At 40.4% G+C, this 16,957-nt stretch overlaps 1 protein-coding gene across 2 annotated transcripts in view; it reads left to right on the top strand.

Annotated features, from left to right (window-relative positions):
* LOC131936487 (serine/threonine-protein kinase Sgk1) overlaps positions 1 to 16,957 on the top strand; it is a 112,866-nt gene that overhangs the window by 5,023 nt on the left and 90,886 nt on the right. The window contains exon 1 of one of the 2 annotated variants that reach the window (XM_059293504.1): positions 13,656 to 14,130. The exons of the other annotated variant lie outside the window; for it this stretch is intronic. Coding sequence (XP_059149487.1) covers positions 13,804 to 14,130 — 327 coding nt within the window. The 5' untranslated portion in view covers positions 13,656 to 13,803. Of the gene's footprint in view, positions 1 to 13,655; positions 14,131 to 16,957 lie in introns of those variants that run through there. 2 annotated transcript variants of the gene reach the window in all.

Below are 16,957 nucleotides of genomic sequence, written 5' to 3'. Positions count from 1 at the left end.
GTAGATCATGTTTATTATACTTTGTAAACCAACATACTTCAAATTTCCGCACATCATCATATTTTTATCAATAGTCTATACCAGGAGTCTCCAAACTACGGCCCGCGGGCCGGATGCGGCCCGCCAAGTCCTCTCATCCGGCCCGCGGAGATCTTTTTGTCTAAGGAAAAATCGTTTGTCGGTGATGGCTGAGGAACTTTGCCCAGAAAAATCAAAGAGATGCCTGGAAGAAACTGGCCCCCGAACTGAAATTTGATAGTTAATGCGGCCCTCGGTCTGAAAAGTTTGGAGACCCCTGGTCTATACCACTAGATTTTATGCCACCAGATTTTATACCACAAAATGTTACACCACAAGATTATATGCCACCAGATTTTATATTACTAAATTGTATACCACAAGATTATATGCCACCAGATTTTTTATAAAACAATATATAGATAGGGTATGACCTTGAAATATTTTATTTAACCGAATCACAAAACAACCCTTGTATACCGGAAGTGTATCATACCAGCACAGTGCCATACAACCCCCACCCCACCTGAATTACCCTTGAAACGTTACGTTTATACAACGATTGCTATCTATCCTGGTAAGACGATCCTATATTTCCATTAGAAATTTAATTTTGGGTCGTTACGAACTCGATACTGTAACTGTAAAATGTATGAATCTTCCTTACAATCTGTCATCCCCGTAATGTCGTCATCTCAGTTCACCCTGCTGATGTATTTTATCAGTTTTCTTTCTTCTTATTTCGTCCTTTAAATTTGACAACGTCATCTATTTTATTTATGTATCTTCCTGTCGTCCTATTTCATATCTCACCCTTAGTAAAATTCAATCTTCCCTATGTCAGTCCTTGTACCATCTCCCTTATATCTTATAATTAATGTTATCCTTCCAATGTATTTCTTCTATTGTAATAACACTAATAGTATAGTATGTACATAATGAGATCCGTGAGATAATCCAGTCCATGTTTTCCTATAAAAACAATTCTCGGCTTAGCCAGTTTGACCAATCCAAAGCAGCCTTGACTGGCGTCACTCACTAGTGATCCAAAAGCTAATAATTTTACTAGTTATTTTACTCCATTTGTGAAACAAGTCTGACTCTAAAACTTTATTGCCAGGAAACCACCAGCTCCCCTGTGTATGCCTTACATAGTATGAGAAAAGCCCTGCTTTATACAGTTCACACTAGGCCATTCTTTGTATAGTACACACTAGGTCATGCCTTATACAATAACACACTGGGTCATGCTTTATACAGTAATACACAAAAGGTCACACTTTATACAGTAACACACTAGATAAGCTGTAAGGCGTATTAAAAAACGACACTCCCCCCCCCCCCTCCCACACACACACATTAAACCACATAAACTAGTTCAAACCAAACAAACATGAAATGAAGCATTACATTTTTTTTAGATCGTGCTATATAATCTTGTTATTAAACAAACATCAAAGCACCACAACAAACAAACAAGCAAGCGGCACAACACAATATGGCGACTGTCAGTTGAAAGTACCACTGCCAAGCTCGACATCTACTCGACATTCACCTCCCAATAGCTCGACATTTACCTCCCAATAGCTCGATATTCACCTCCCAATAGTTCGACATTCACCTCCCAATAGCTCGACATTTACCTCCCAATAGCTCGACATTCACCTCCCAATAGCACGACATTTACCTCCCAATAGCACGACATTCACCTCCCAATAGCTCGACACTCCCCTCCTTATAGCTGGACTGACCTCCAAATAGCTCGACACTGACCTCCCAATAGCTTGACAATACCTCCCAATAGCTCGACACTCACCTCCCAATAGCTCGACGCTCACCCCCCCAATAGCTCGACATTTACCTCCCAATAGCTCGATATTCACCACCCAATAGTTCGACATTCACCTCCCAATAGCTCGACACTCACCTCCCAATAGCTCGACACTCACCTCCCAATAGCTCGACACTCACCTCCCAATAGCTCGACACTCACCTCCCAATAGCTCGACACTCACCTCCCAATAGCTCGACACTCACCTCCCAATAGCTCGACACTCACCTCCCAATAGCTCGACGCTCACCCCCCAATAGCTCGACATTTACCTCCCAATAGCTCGATATTCACCTCCCAATAGTTCGACATTCACCTCCCAATAGCTCGACACTCACCTCCCAATAGCTAGGCACTGACCTCCCAATAGCCTAATTTTTTCGTTCAATTTTTGATGATGCCGCTCACACTGTGTGGTGCCAATCGAAAACCAGATGTTTTTTTAAAATCGATTTCTCGAGTTTTTTCTCTCGTCTTCACGGTTGGCTGATCATCCCACGAGATGTCTGATCTGTACCAGACTTTTTGGTTCCAGTCTTGAAAGTTTGAGGCCAAGGGTTCTTAAACGGCACAAAGGCAACCCCGTATGGGTGCTTGGTATGTGGGGGTGGACGCTCAAAGGCAACCCAGTGTTAACGGTTGGTATATGGGGGGGGGGGGTTGGAGGGATGGACGTGGGTGCTCAAATGCAACACCATGTTAGTGGTTGGTGTATTGAGGGAGGGGGAGGAGACAAGTGGTCATTGTAGTTTAAAATTGTACACAAAGGTGATTTGAGAGAAGCGTGATGTCCTTTGAGTATTTTTAGATATCGATCTCATTGTATTTCAATTATTTTTTATAAGCTTTTTTTCTATTGTTTTATATATATATATATATATATATATATATATATATATATATATATATATATATATATATATATATATATATATATATGCCTAAATATATGTAATATCTTTTATGCACTCAAAAACAAAAGGGTTAGATAGGTGTAGCGAGAAGGATACATCCTAACAAAATTTCCAATAACGCCATTGACATCTACATAAAACGACGTGGCCTTAACGCCGTATTTCCCCCTCCTTATAAAACAGCCTGTTATAGTAATTGAAAGCATTACGCCATAGGGGCCTCGGGAAATATTGTAAGACACGAGTATTGATTTGGTCAACCAGCACCAGGGGAGATAACTCTAATCGTATCACGCAGGGGAGATAATCTAAGCATCTAATCATAATTTTGTTGCCTCCCTTTAGCACCGCAGGGGCGACTACTGGACTAGAAGATTAAACAAATACATGGGTTGATGTGGTGGCGTTGTTGTAGGGGTTTGGGCCAACTGTTAAGTAAGAGTTAGCTAGATTTTCCAGAGGGGAGTTAATCGAAAGGGCAGTAACTCGTACAATAAGAGTTATAAATTGCACGGGAGAGATAATTAAAAGCAGGATATCGCATGTGGTTTATTTTTTCTGTGTCGTTTTAACGATTGTTTCACGAACATATGACTTGCAAAAAATTGAAGTTCCTGACCCCCCACCCCCACCCCCACACCTTTCCATGCTAAACATGCAGTGATTGAGTGGGCGTCACGTGGTATTTCTGGCACCAGGTGTGATTGTGTGTGTGTGTGGGGGGGGGGGGGGTGCTCAGGTGTTTTGTTGAGATCGGCTGGGAGATTAGATGTGTGGGGTCACCGTGGGGGGGGGGGGGGTGTAGGATAGAGACACCGTGTGAGGTTAAACACCATGTGGTGACTCATTGAGTGGAGACACCATGTGGGGAAACACCATGTGGCGAAACACCATGTGGAGAAACACCATGTGGGGAAACACCATGTGGGGAAACACAATGTGGGGAAACACCATGTGGGTAAACACCATGTGGGATACATCATATATGGGGACACCAATGCGGGGGACATTTGTGCTGAGACACCAAAAGTGGATTCAACATTTCGTCATAATCTAAAAATAAATACAGGTCTTACTAAACATAATTATCAATATCACAAATGGACGCTAAGAGTAACACAAGCTCTAGCGGCCACCAGGCAACATGGCGCTGGGTCCCTGAACACTTCCGGTATTAAACACGACTACACGACACACGGTAGAATCGAGATCTCCCAGTGGAGATTGAGATACAAATATCTGATGCTACACTTCGAGGATAACAGTACCTCTCGAGAGACAAACAACATATAGCATCGCGAGATGTATAAGCTACCAGCACCCAGTAGTGTAAGATAAGTAGACCACCAGTAGGTCCACCCACACTTAAAAACGCGAGATGCGCAAGACCACCACCTACCAGTCTTCTTCTTCTTCTTCGTTCTTACTTAATTTTAGTGTTGAAAGGGATCCCCTCCAACATAATTGAGTAAGCGTGTCAACTGGTTATGCTCCATTGAGGCCATTGACTCCGATTTTAGCCTGCTTTTCTTTTTTGGATTAGCTTCCATAGCCTTTGTCCAAACAAGAACAAACTACTAGACAGCAGTTGTTTGACTTTGGAGTTGTCTCTTCTAGAAGAGTGACTGTCCACAACTAACGAGGGTTCGAACTCGAGACTTTTCGGTTTAGCAACCATGAGCTTTACCGACGTGACCACGCCGACCCCCCCCCCCCTCCCCCACCTACCAGTAATAACACCTAGAAATTTGATATGTGCAAAACCACCAACACCAAGAAACTCGAGATACGCAAGATTACCAACAACTAGAAATGAAAGATGCACAAGACCACCACCACCTAAAAACGCGAGATGCGCAAGACCACCACCACCTACCAGTACTTTTAGCGCCATTAAATAAGAGATGACGCCAGCGTCGAGCAGGAAATGGACCAGTCACTCACGTGATCGCATGACTGCAGCAGATCACCGCGTGAGTCGGGTCTGCGTGGGTCGCTTGCCGAATGCAATTTGCCGGATCAGCAAGGCTGTCTGTCATCCGTCACTCTCACTAGTCTGTACGTCATCTTTGGTCCTCGGATTTACAACCTCTAGATACCAAAGCATTGTTTCCTGTGTTTAGTGAAGACTTTCTTTGTTCAAATCTGACATTTTCAACTTTCGTCCGTCAATTCTACGAACATTTCTGATCCAACTTTTGTGACGTGATACAACATTCTGTTGGATGTTGTATGGTGAAGTTTTTTATACGTTAGCTTGTGAGGTCTGTAATCATGAGATTAACCGTTCCTATTGTATTATTGATTGTGTTCGATCGATCGGATCCGGTATTAGATAAATCTGAAGTGGTTTAGTCTTTGCCGTGTGTGTATAGTAGATGTCACCCTGTGGGTGTGGCAAGTTGATAAGTTGGTTAGTTTTCAACCTGTGGGTGTGGCAAGTTGATAAGTTGGTTAGTTTTCAACCTGTGGGTGTGTCAAGTTGATAAGTTGGTTAGTTTTCAACCTGTGGGTGTGGCAGGTTGATAAGTTGGTTAGTTTTCAACCTGTGGGTGTGGCAGGTTGATAAGTTGGTTAGTTTTCAACCTGTGGGTATGGCGGGTTGATAACTTAGATAGTTTTCAACCTGTGGGTGTGGCAGGTTGATAAGTTGGTTAGTTTTCAACCTGTGGGTGTGGCAGGTTGATCTGATAGAGTCACTGCGTCACTAAAGCTGTCGTTGACGCGTCTGGTATTCTGTCTCCCACTGACGCTACTCTTTATGCTACTGTCAATATTTCTGTCACGGACGAAATAATTCTTGACGCCTCTGACAACGACGCAAGAGTCAAGAGGACGTCGGCGCTTCTGTTGTGACGCGAATAAAACGCATGGCGTCACAATTACATTGATGCCAGTGCGTGTTGGCTAATAAGCGATGGCCTCAACGGATATATGAGTACTACACACACCTCGTGGGCATGCTACACATATCTCATGGGCGTGCTACACACACCTCATGGGCGTGCTACACACATCTCATGGGCGTGCTACACACACCTCGTGGGCGTGCTACACATATCTCATGGGCGTGCTACACACACCTCATGGGCGTGCTACACACATCTCATGGGCGTGTTACACACACCTCGTGGGCGTGCTACACATATCTCATGGGCGTGCTACACATATCTCATGGGCGTGCTACACACACCTCATGGGCGTGCTACACACATCTCATGGGCGTGCTACACACACCTCGTGGGCATGCTACACATAACCTCATGGGCGTGCTACACACACCTCGTGGGCGTGCTATACACACCCCATGGGCGTGCTACACATAACGCATGGACGGGGATCTTACAGAATGTAAGGTGCCACTGGTAGATTACAGAATTTTAGGGGTCACTGATAAACGGAGATCGTACATAATGTTTGGGGCTACTAAAGGGGGGGGGGGGTGATTGTAATTGTTTACCACTGTGTGTGAAACAGACGGCGCCGCCTTTAGCCACACGACTCTGGTACCGGGATCCACATCACAGGAAAAATAAAACATTCTAAACATGGACATTAAATTCCACCCCACGGCACCTATGTCTGTCTTTTGTCTGCTGTCTGTTTCTGCCTGTCGTGGTTTATCTATGCTTGTTTTATCTGCCAGTTACCTCCCTCACCCATCTGTCAGACTAGCCTCCCCTTAAACATCTGCTTTCCTATTACGTTTTGTTTCGTTTAATCCAAATCTAATCCACCCTGAAACGTCACATCCTGTCGTCTGTACCCCTAGACGAGCGGATTAAGACCCGCTGTTAATCCGCTATCCCTAGCAGGTAACTCTACTTCTCCGATGCACCGGTTATAAATAAACCATGTCGTAATATTCATGGATTCAACTCAAGATGTCCTCACCGCTTGTTTACATTTCTAATGACGTCAAACAGGGGAAATAATCGCGTCTTCAAGTCCGATTATCGATGTGTTTGCTAACACAGCTGGTTTGTGTAGATCTACCATCAAACATGTGATACGGCTATGTATACTTAATCTACCTTATGTAAAGTTAATATAAAATGTGTTGTATATCTTTGTCTAGTCTATCTGATTTATAAAAAAAATATGTGATATATCTATTTAAATCGGACCGGTGTAAAGCTAACTATTTGGACGTACTAAAGATGATATGACACGTGTAACGCATCTGTGTAAAGCTGGAAAATGTAAAGCTTACAATAAGCAACCGATGGATCGCTGTAAATCTATGTAAATTTCAACAACGGCTGTACTGGATATAAACTGGCAAAAATCGATGGGTATTTAAAGGCAGGGTAACCGACTGAAATAGCAACTCCAACGTGCAGTGAAGATGGTATTTTAATAACCCGTCGGCGAACGGGCAAATAGTGCTAGTATCGTACACGACACTGTTCCAACGTATTGTGTTTTGGCGGTTGCGACCTACTATTTCTTGATTGGATTAACGCCCTTGGGTTGACAAAAAAACTCGTTTGAAACCCAGTTGTTTTGTTAGAGGTGTTTTCAACAAGCGAGGTGTATCAACAGGGCGATGTGTATCAACGTTGACTTACCGGTGGGATTTTCTGTACCGTGACCGATCAACAGGTCTGTGTGTGATGCAGGTTGTTAGGTCGTGGTGTGTTGTGTGGGTGTGTTCTAGGTCGCCATCCCGTGTTGTGTGTCGCGGGATAACTTCAGGATGTGTCCGTGATACCACGTGACAGTGTTCTTGTGTGACAGTCAGACCACGTGATATTTATGATGTAACGTATCGAGACAGTAATACGAAAACAACGTGACACGACGTGCCTGTGACGAAACGTGACAGTTACGCCAACTGTCACGTGACACCGTGACAGTCTCAGTGTGATCACGTAGGAATTGTGAGAGTCGCGGTGCGAGTATCGATGTTGAGGTATCGACGATTGAATGTGGCTAAACACAGACCTGAGCCTGTCGGTATCGATCTAAATAGAAGAACGATATTTTTGTAGTTTGTACCGGCCTCACATCGGATACAGTCTAGCAGCATTAGCTGGTTATAGGGAGTGTTAAGTCAAGTAGGTCTGTTAAGTCATGTAGGTCTGTTAGGTCTAGAAGGTCTATTAAGTCAAGTAGGTCTGTTAAGTAGGTTTGTAGGTATCTTAAGTCAAGTAGGTCTGTAGGTATCTTAAGTCATGTAGGTCTGTAGGTATCTTAAGTCAAGTAAGTCTGTAGGTATCTGTCTATTAAGTCAAGTAAGTCTGTAGGTATCTTAAGTCAAGTAAGTCTGTAGGTATCTTAAGTCAAGTAGGTCTGTAGGTATCTTAAGTCAAGTAAGTCTGTAGGTATCTTAAGTCAAGTAGGTCTGTAGATATCTTAAGTCAAGTAAGTCTGTAGGTATCTTAAGTCAAGTAAGTCTGTAGGTATCTGTCTATTAAGTCAGGTAGGTCTGTAGGTATCTTAAGTCAAGTAGGTCTGTAGGTATCTTAAGTCAAGTAAGTCTGTAGGTATCTTAAGTCATGTAAGTCTGTAGGTATCTGTCTATTAAGTCAGGTAGGTCTGTAGGTATCTTAAGTCAAGTAGGTCTGTAGGTATCTTAAGTCAAGTAAGTCTGTAGGTATCTTAAGTCAAGTAGGTCTGTAGATATCTTAAGTCAAGTAGGTCTGTAGGTATCTTAAGTCAAGTAGGTCTGTAGGTATCTTAAGTCAAGTAGGTCTGTAGGTATCTTAAGTCAGGTAGGTCTGCATGTACCTGTCTATTAAGTCAGGTAGGTCTGCAGGTACCTGTCTGCATTTGGCAGGTAAACCCTGCGGTTGCAGGCAGAAGCAGGTGCTGTGCAGGTAAATGACCACCCGTTGTTACCGCTAATGATTTCAATTCATCAAGTTCAACTTGTTCGTTTTGTGCTGAACTTCATGTTAGGCAACTTATAATTAGGTGTGTCATTCTTGTTATTAGAGATACTCGCTAAATAAATTCTAATTAAATGTATCTTTAATGTTTCTTTTATCTTCATTGTTTTTTTTTCTAATTAGATTTATAGTTTATACTTCTTCTAATTAGATTTATGGCTTATACTTCTAATTAGATTTATAGTTTATACTTCTTCTAATTACATTTATAGTTTATACTTCTTCTAATTAGATTTACAGTTTATACTTTTTCTAATTAGATACATTACATTTTTATTACTCGTGGCCTTTTGATTCGAATTAGATGTGTTCTTGTATAATTTCTAATTAGATATGTCATTTAATTAATGTCTAATTTGTTTTACAACTTTTTAGATGCGTAAATGATAATTACGTATTGAATATGTCTTATAAAATACGAATAGAATGTGTCTTATAAACTAGGAATACAATGTGTCTCTCATCAAACATGTAATAAGTTGTATTTTTGCCACCTTGAAGTCACGTGATGGTCTGAAACACCTGATTCTGTCACGGCCACGCCCCATCAGTGGCTAGCGATGCGGTGATCTCCCTTCTGCACGAGTTGTTACCCCTGAATTGTGCTCTCTGTTGTTGTCTGTCCCGCATCGCGAGTAATCTCCCTTGCAGCGAGAGTTATCGGTCGTGGTGGATTTACTTGTGGTGTTGATTTATTGTTCTTTACTGCTCCTTATCTTGGTTTTAAAAAAAGCAAGAGTTCGCTTTTAATTTTTTTTTAATCGCTAGACGAACTTTTAAGTATCCGTGTTCTAATGTAAACAATTTTAAATCTTCAAATTAAAAAAATATATAATAAATTTTAAAAAATTCAACATAATTTAAATAATATTGTATGTAATTTTTTTTTTCATTAAACTAGCGTTATTAATTTAATCGGAACATATTTTTATAATCACAATTTAGGAGGATTTTTTAAAGTAGGGCACAGTAGTGTCTAGAACAGCAGTAGGTACATTATCCCCACAGCCTGTTATATAAGAACCCACCTCTCTCACTCATGGGTACATCCTTGTAGCCGTGTAGCCGTGTTTTGAGCTGTCTACCGCCTCCGTAGCTGGTGCATTGATTTCACTTGTTTGACGTCATAGGTCGTGACCCAAAGACCTCTCCTTGACGAACGTACACAAACCAGGTATTTAACGAAGTGCAGACGACTTAGATTTCTTTGGACTACATTTTACGAGCTTGTTTCATTGATAGCTTTTTAAACTAGCAGGAGAGTCATCGTGTTGTGAATTCAGTTCTTAGAGGATATATTCACGGAAACCATTTCTTGGGATGTGCTGTGTTAGATAATTTTTACATTAATCAATACATTTTACTAGGTAATGTTTGATATTATGCCTAGAGAGCTATTGATAAGTTTTACGGTATTAATAAGATATGTTGTACTCTATTCCTCTGTCTTCAACTCCAGTAAACCATACGTCATACGCTATTACAACATCTTTCCATGCTTATCTGTCCGTTGCTATTTTTTTTTTTAGGTTTAACTACATTATTATTATGGCTTTTTTGAAGTAGGTTTTAGATAAATGCTTGTAAGATAATTTTTATTACTGTAGTAATTAGCATCTCAAGATAATTAAGTTTAATGAATCTCCACGTGTTGAGATAAAATTTGCAATTAGTTTGTTATCATTGGTTACCTCCCTGTAAATTGTAGCACAGTTACTTCCCCTGATGCGCCCGTCATGTTCTCCATGCGTGTTATAAATAACCCACTTCCGGCGAGATGTTCAATCTTTTATTACAGGTAAAACGGTGGCGCAATCAGCCGATTAATAGCATCGATTATCGATGACCAATTGCCGATATTGATCAGAGGTCTATTTTATAGTCTGGCGCGGGGTATTCAAGTTCGACAAGTGACGTCTTAGTTCGACCAATGACGTCTTAGTTCGACCAGTGACCTCTAAGTTGGACACGTCACGTTGTTCGATCTGTGACGTCATTTTATAGCACCAGACACGATTTTTGTCCCATAAAAAAATTCTGACACGAATGTCGGAGAAAAAAAAATGGGCATTAGCCAAATCGTTGTCGTGATTAATAATTAACTGCTAACACGAATGGCCATTACTTGACGTCAGCTGATTAGAGACCAAGTTAATTATAAACATGTTGCACGCGCACACACGTGATGTGTGAAGTTCTGACTAGATGTGACAATACACATTTTAATATTTTATGTAACGCCATGGGGTAGATGTTTTATTCCATGCGAACTGATATATAAAACACACACACATTTATATATATTATGTTGCAAACGATACTTTTACTCATACAAACGATACTTTTACTCATACAAACGATACTTTTACTAACACAAACGATACTTTTACTCATACAAACGATACTTGTACTCACACAAACGATACCTTTACTCATACAAACGATACTTTACTCACACAAACGATACCTTTACTCACACAAACGATACTTTTACTCTCACAAACGATATTTTTACTCATACAAACGATATTTTTACTCACAAAAACGATACTTTTACTCATACAAATGCTACTTTTACTTATACATACGATACTTTTACTTATAAAAACGATACCTTTATTTAAAAAAACGATATCTTTATTCATACAAACGATACTTTTACTCAGGCAAACTTTACGTTTGACTCATACAAACGATATTTTTACTCATCCAAACGATACTTTTACTCGTGCAAACGATATTTTTACTCATACAAACGATACTTTCGCTCATGCAAACGAAGCTTTTACTCATACAAACGATACTTTTACTCATACAAATGATATTTTTACTCATACAAACGATACCTTTATTCATACAAACTACACATATTCTTATAAAAACGCTATTTTTACTCAAACAAACGCATGCCTTGTCCTAAAGTGTCATAGCTTTTTTTTCAACTAATAAATCCAAACTGTGGCTTAAAATAAGCGGAATGTTTATTCGAATAAAAATCCGGAAGCAAAGATTGCAACAAAGGGCGGGTAACTCTAAAATTCTTTGCTGCGGGTTATTTTCAGAGTTATTGCTAGCTGGTTGTGTCTTGGTGGTTTTTATTTTTTTCTCAAGACGACCCAAAGAAAAAAATATTTTTTTTTGTTGGGAAGATGCAATTGTAAGATCTCGGGATAAACAAATTCTTTTCTCTGGCGCCCAGACGTGCAGTGGTGGGAGGGCGCAGGGCGGATGAATGGCTCCCTGCGGTGGCAGAAAAGCAAAGAGATGCTATCGACGCGAGGCTTTATTACGTTCAGATTTCTTCAACAAGAAGATTCGAGCCGGCTATTTAACGGGTAGATTAGCGTCCGTATTTAATCGATCCTGATAGGTTTTACGGGTGGCGTGGCTAGATGGTCGACATAGGGGGTAGGTTGTCTGGACAATGAACAGATGAAATCTACACATACACACACATACACACACACACACATATATATATATATATATATATATATATATATATATATATATATATATATATATATATATGCATAGACATGGACATGTGCATAGAAGTACATTTATTAAAATACATAGTCCTAATACATAGCAGTATTTTGAAGTATATGACAGGATAAAATTCTTTGTCAACTTTTTAACTTAAAGCGTTTTTCAACAAAATCCATATACCTTTTGTTAACAAAAATTCGTATAGCTTTTGTTAACAAAATCCATATACCATTTTTAACACATTCTTATAAAATGTGTTAACGAATCCTTTTAAAATGTGTTAACGAATTCCAAAAACATGCGTTATCTGACAAATCAAATTCTCGAAAGGAATTTACTTTTCAGCAACTGTTAGTTTCACAAACATAAAATAGAGTTTTAAATATAGCAAATGAAAAAGTTGAATTATCTCTAGTCACGAAAACGAACTTGGCACTAAATTAGCTATATGCCTGTTCATGTTTAAAACAATTTGGTAGATAATTTACAAAAGTGTAACTAGCTTTAAGTCTAACTGCTGTAAACGTTGTATTTGATTGTATTACACAGCAGGACTATTCCGATTATATCAATACTATAACATTGTATACCAAGTGTAGGGGTGGGGGTTGGGTGACTTGTTGTTGGAGGGGCTGTGTTATTAGGCGGCGCCATGTTGTAAAGTGGGCGCCATGTTGTACAGGGGGCGCCGTGTTGTAAATGGGGCGCCATGACGTAAAGGGGCGCCATGTTGTAAAGGGGACTCCATTTTGTAAATGGGGCGCCATGATGTAAAGGGGCACAATGTTGTAAAGGGGCGCATTGTTGTAAAGGGGGCGCCATGATGTAAAGGGGTGCGATGTTGTGAAAGGGACGCCATGTTGTAAAATGGGAGCCATGTTGTAGAGAAAGCGCTGTGTTGTAAAGGGCGCGCCACGTTGTAAAGGGGGCACTGTTGTCAGGAGAGGAACAGTGACAAAAATTGTATAAACCACAACTTGAGATCGTGACGTAGGCAAACAGCACCACAAACCAAACTTTGATCATCTGGCAGGTCTAGGACCTGTTCTATACAGGTGTGAGAGTCATTCATCACGGTGCCAACCGTCACGGTTTTTAAAAATATTTGTAACACGTTTCAGTTACACTGTATTTAATAAAGCTGTATGCGTAGTTGAAGTAGAGTTCTACAAAAAACGTGGAATCGGATACTAAAACAAACTTTGATTAACATTTCGTGATTTCGTTCTATAAATATATCTGACCTAATACCCTCTTGAACTCATATCTTATGTAAATACAACCTTGCATCGTTTCGACGGTCACGTGGACTTTGTTATATCTTTTAATTACATTGTAAATTTAAAGACTGGTCTTGTACTTTGGTGACGTTTTAATCTTTTAAAGAAACTTATATTGTCTTGTGTTTGGTAGTGATTGTATAGAGTTGTGTTCCCTGTTTACAAACATTGCCGTCAGTATAATTGCATTAGATTGTGCTACATGGTGTAAAGTAAATTTTTGGGTGAGTGTACATAGCGGTGCTTCATAGATTTTCATTTCCTATGCCTCAACCTCCTAGCTAAAGATACACATGGAGTTATAATGATTATACAGTAACTGTGGTGATTTCCCGTGGATTATATTCTGTGGATTAAGCCCTGAGGATTACAGAATGAGCCGATTATTCGCGCCCGTGAACGCCAACCCGGTCAAATCGGCGCCCAACAGCCCAATGCTCAGAAAAGCGGAGCACAAAAGTCCATCTTTCCTTCACCGGTCGGAAAAAAAATCCGACTCTAACAAGAACCGGAAGTCTGAGAGTAACTTGACTCTGAAGAAGTCAGGCTCTAAGAACTTGGTGGCGTCGTCACAGAACTTGTCAGTGGACGGGGGGGAGTCGCCCACCAGCTACCTGCAGCCTGAGAGTGACGGCCTGAAGAAGTCCTGGTCCACTGGCAACGGTCTCAACAAGTTAATTAACAAAATCATTACCCCACAGGTATGTATGTAAACCTTAAGTAAGAAACAACTTGACTTAGTCATCTTTACTCCTTGTGGAGCAAAGAACCTCAACCATTATCGTCCATTAAAGTCTCGAGTTCGAACCCTTGGGCAGATGAGGCTCGTTAGCTGGGGACAGCCACTCTTCTAGGAGAGACAACTCCAAAATTAAACAACTGCTGCCTTGTAGTTTGTTCTTGGTTGGACAAAGGCTAGGAAAGCAAATCCAAAAAGAAAAGCAGGCTGAATTCGGAGTCAATGGCCTCAATGGCGCATAACCAGTTGATACGTATCATTAATTGTGATGGAGGCGTGGTCGAGTCGGCAAAAGCTCATGGTTAATAAATTCGAAACAGTCTCGAGTTCAAACCCTCTGGCAGATAAGGCTCGATCCCTTCCAACACTAAAAATTAAGAACGAAGAAGATTATTATCCACTTTGTCTACTCTAGCCTATGGCTGTATTTTCTCCCCAAGACGTCCCTGCAGTATTAAGTTCTTGATCACAACTAGCGACGTTCTTACTTTTTTGTTGAGTTAAGAAGTGTAAAAAGTGTGTCTTACGTGGCAAAGAGTGAATGAATGAATGTACAAGCAGATGGGCTGGCAGATGTTTTGAAAGTGGGCGCGGTGTGGTAGATGTAAACCTAGAATACATCGCCTACGTTTGTAGTTTCTGTGTTACATCGCCTACGTTTGTAGTTTCTGTGTTACAGTGGGGTGGGTAAGATTTGCGTGTGGTTGTGGTAGCCTAATATAGCGGTGGGTTTTACAGTAATGGTGGTTTATTATAGAAAAGTGGTCAAGCTATTATATCGATTTTGCTACTTCAAATTGATGGTCAATTATCAAGAGGTGTCAATTCTAAGCTATGTTCTACGTTTGTTATACATATAGTGGTCTAATATACATATATAGCTAGTGGTCTATCTATAGACGTAACGTAGGATTATATCAATGTGGTAGTTCAACGTCTATATAGGTAATTGTTATTTAGAACCGCTTCTTCTAGTTGTAACATTTTCACTACCCACTGTAGACCCAATGTATTGTCAGTTATATAATGCTTGTAATACCTGTCTTTTATTGAAACCTTTCCCAACACAACTTCTCCACAATAGAATCGATACCTGTCATGACAAATTATCTACAGCAGAATCGATACCAGTCATGACGCAGCTTGTAGGAATTATTTAGGTCTTTTCTAAAGTTAATCTTGACCTGAGCTTAACTTTTCACCCCCCCCCGACCCCCACACACACATACAGAAGATAAGATCATGTGACCGACATACCTGAGAACAAACAGACGTTAATCTCGTACCTGGTACTTGTAGTCGTGATACCTTCATATTTGGATAATTACAGTCGGATCCATGTTTATAATCTCGACTCCGGTGTGGGCCCCGTAGTTATGTCTGATGCTTTCGGCGGGCCGTATAATTATGTCTGTATGATATTTTTGGCCGGGCCATCGAATGATTTTTCCCACGTTTTCTTTAACTTGCTTTCGCGTCTTTCCAATCAAATCTTGCGATCGAAATTTCGGGCACTTCCCAGTTAGCTAGCGCGCTGAAATTTTCAGGGAAGCTTTGTTTCCGATGACAATAGAATATTCAATTGTTATTATTACTAAATTGATCCATGGAAACATTTTATTGATCATTTTAGACCGCTATATAATTTTACAAAAAACGTGGGGGAAAAGGGACATAACCCAGTAATAATAATTTTATGAAAACAAGATTTGGTACTCTCCCTCTTTTTGCTTACTGAGTAGTTGTTACGCGGTGTTTGTGTACAAACAACCAGAACGTAACAACTGGTGGCCAGTATGGGGGAGACAATATGGTCGAGTGGTTGGGCACACGATTGCTAACCCACTCGACACGGGTTCAAGGCACGTGTTTTTTACGAGTTGTCTTCGTTTACCCAAATAAAATCGATAGCAAGATTTTAAAGCAAACAAACAGACAAAGACTAAAAAGTAGAAAATAATAATCATTAAAAAAGTTTAAAAAAACCCACGTTTTCTGATTGAACTAAAAAGTAGAAAATAAATGCTATACATCACAATAATGCAAGCGATCACTCTACTATAAGCGATGAAAAACGTGGGGCGCCGTGATTTTCTTACAGTTTCTAATACTGTTGACTCTCTACAAGCTCCCTAATAAAAGTCAATAGTATTATCTAATCAATAGTAATATAACTTTTACATCTTATATTAACAATGACCGATAAAAAACTTTTACTTCGGCGCCCCACGTTTTTCATCGTTTATAGTAGAGTGATCGCTTGCATTATTGTGATGTATAGCATTTATTTTCTACTTTTTAGTTCAATCAGAAAACGTGGGTTTTTAAACACTTTTTTAATGATAATTATTTTTGTGTGGGCCTTATAATTATGTATGATTTATTGTACGGGCCCTAATCTTATAATTGGGAACAGGGCATTACCCCCCCCCCCCCCCGTCAATTACCCCAAAGACATTTCCCCCAACATTACCCCCAGGAGTAATTACCCCCCCTGTCAATTACCCCTCCCCGTCAATTACCCCCCCCCCCCCCAGTAAGACATTACCCCCCCCCCCCCCCCCCGGACGGACCGGGTTAGGGTTAGAGTTAGGTTTCTGGCTAGGGCTAGGGTTAAGGTTAGAGTTAAGGCAAGGGTTAGAGTTAGGGTTAAGGTAGGGGCAATGACTAGGGTTAGGGTTAAGGTTTGGGTTAGGGTTAGGCTTAAACCAATGCCTAGCGTTGGTTTTGGTTTTGTGTCATGGTTTAGGCTGAGGTGAATGCTTAGGTTTTGGTCTTTTTCTTAAGGT

This window comes from Physella acuta, unplaced genomic scaffold, assembly GCF_028476545.2.
Source record: "Physella acuta isolate Inbredline_101_S28 unplaced genomic scaffold, ASM2847654v3 ptg000178l, whole genome shotgun sequence".
NCBI classification, from domain to species: Eukaryota; Metazoa; Mollusca; class Gastropoda; family Physidae; genus Physella; species Physella acuta.
This window is presented reverse-complemented; position numbering and strand designations above follow the sequence as displayed.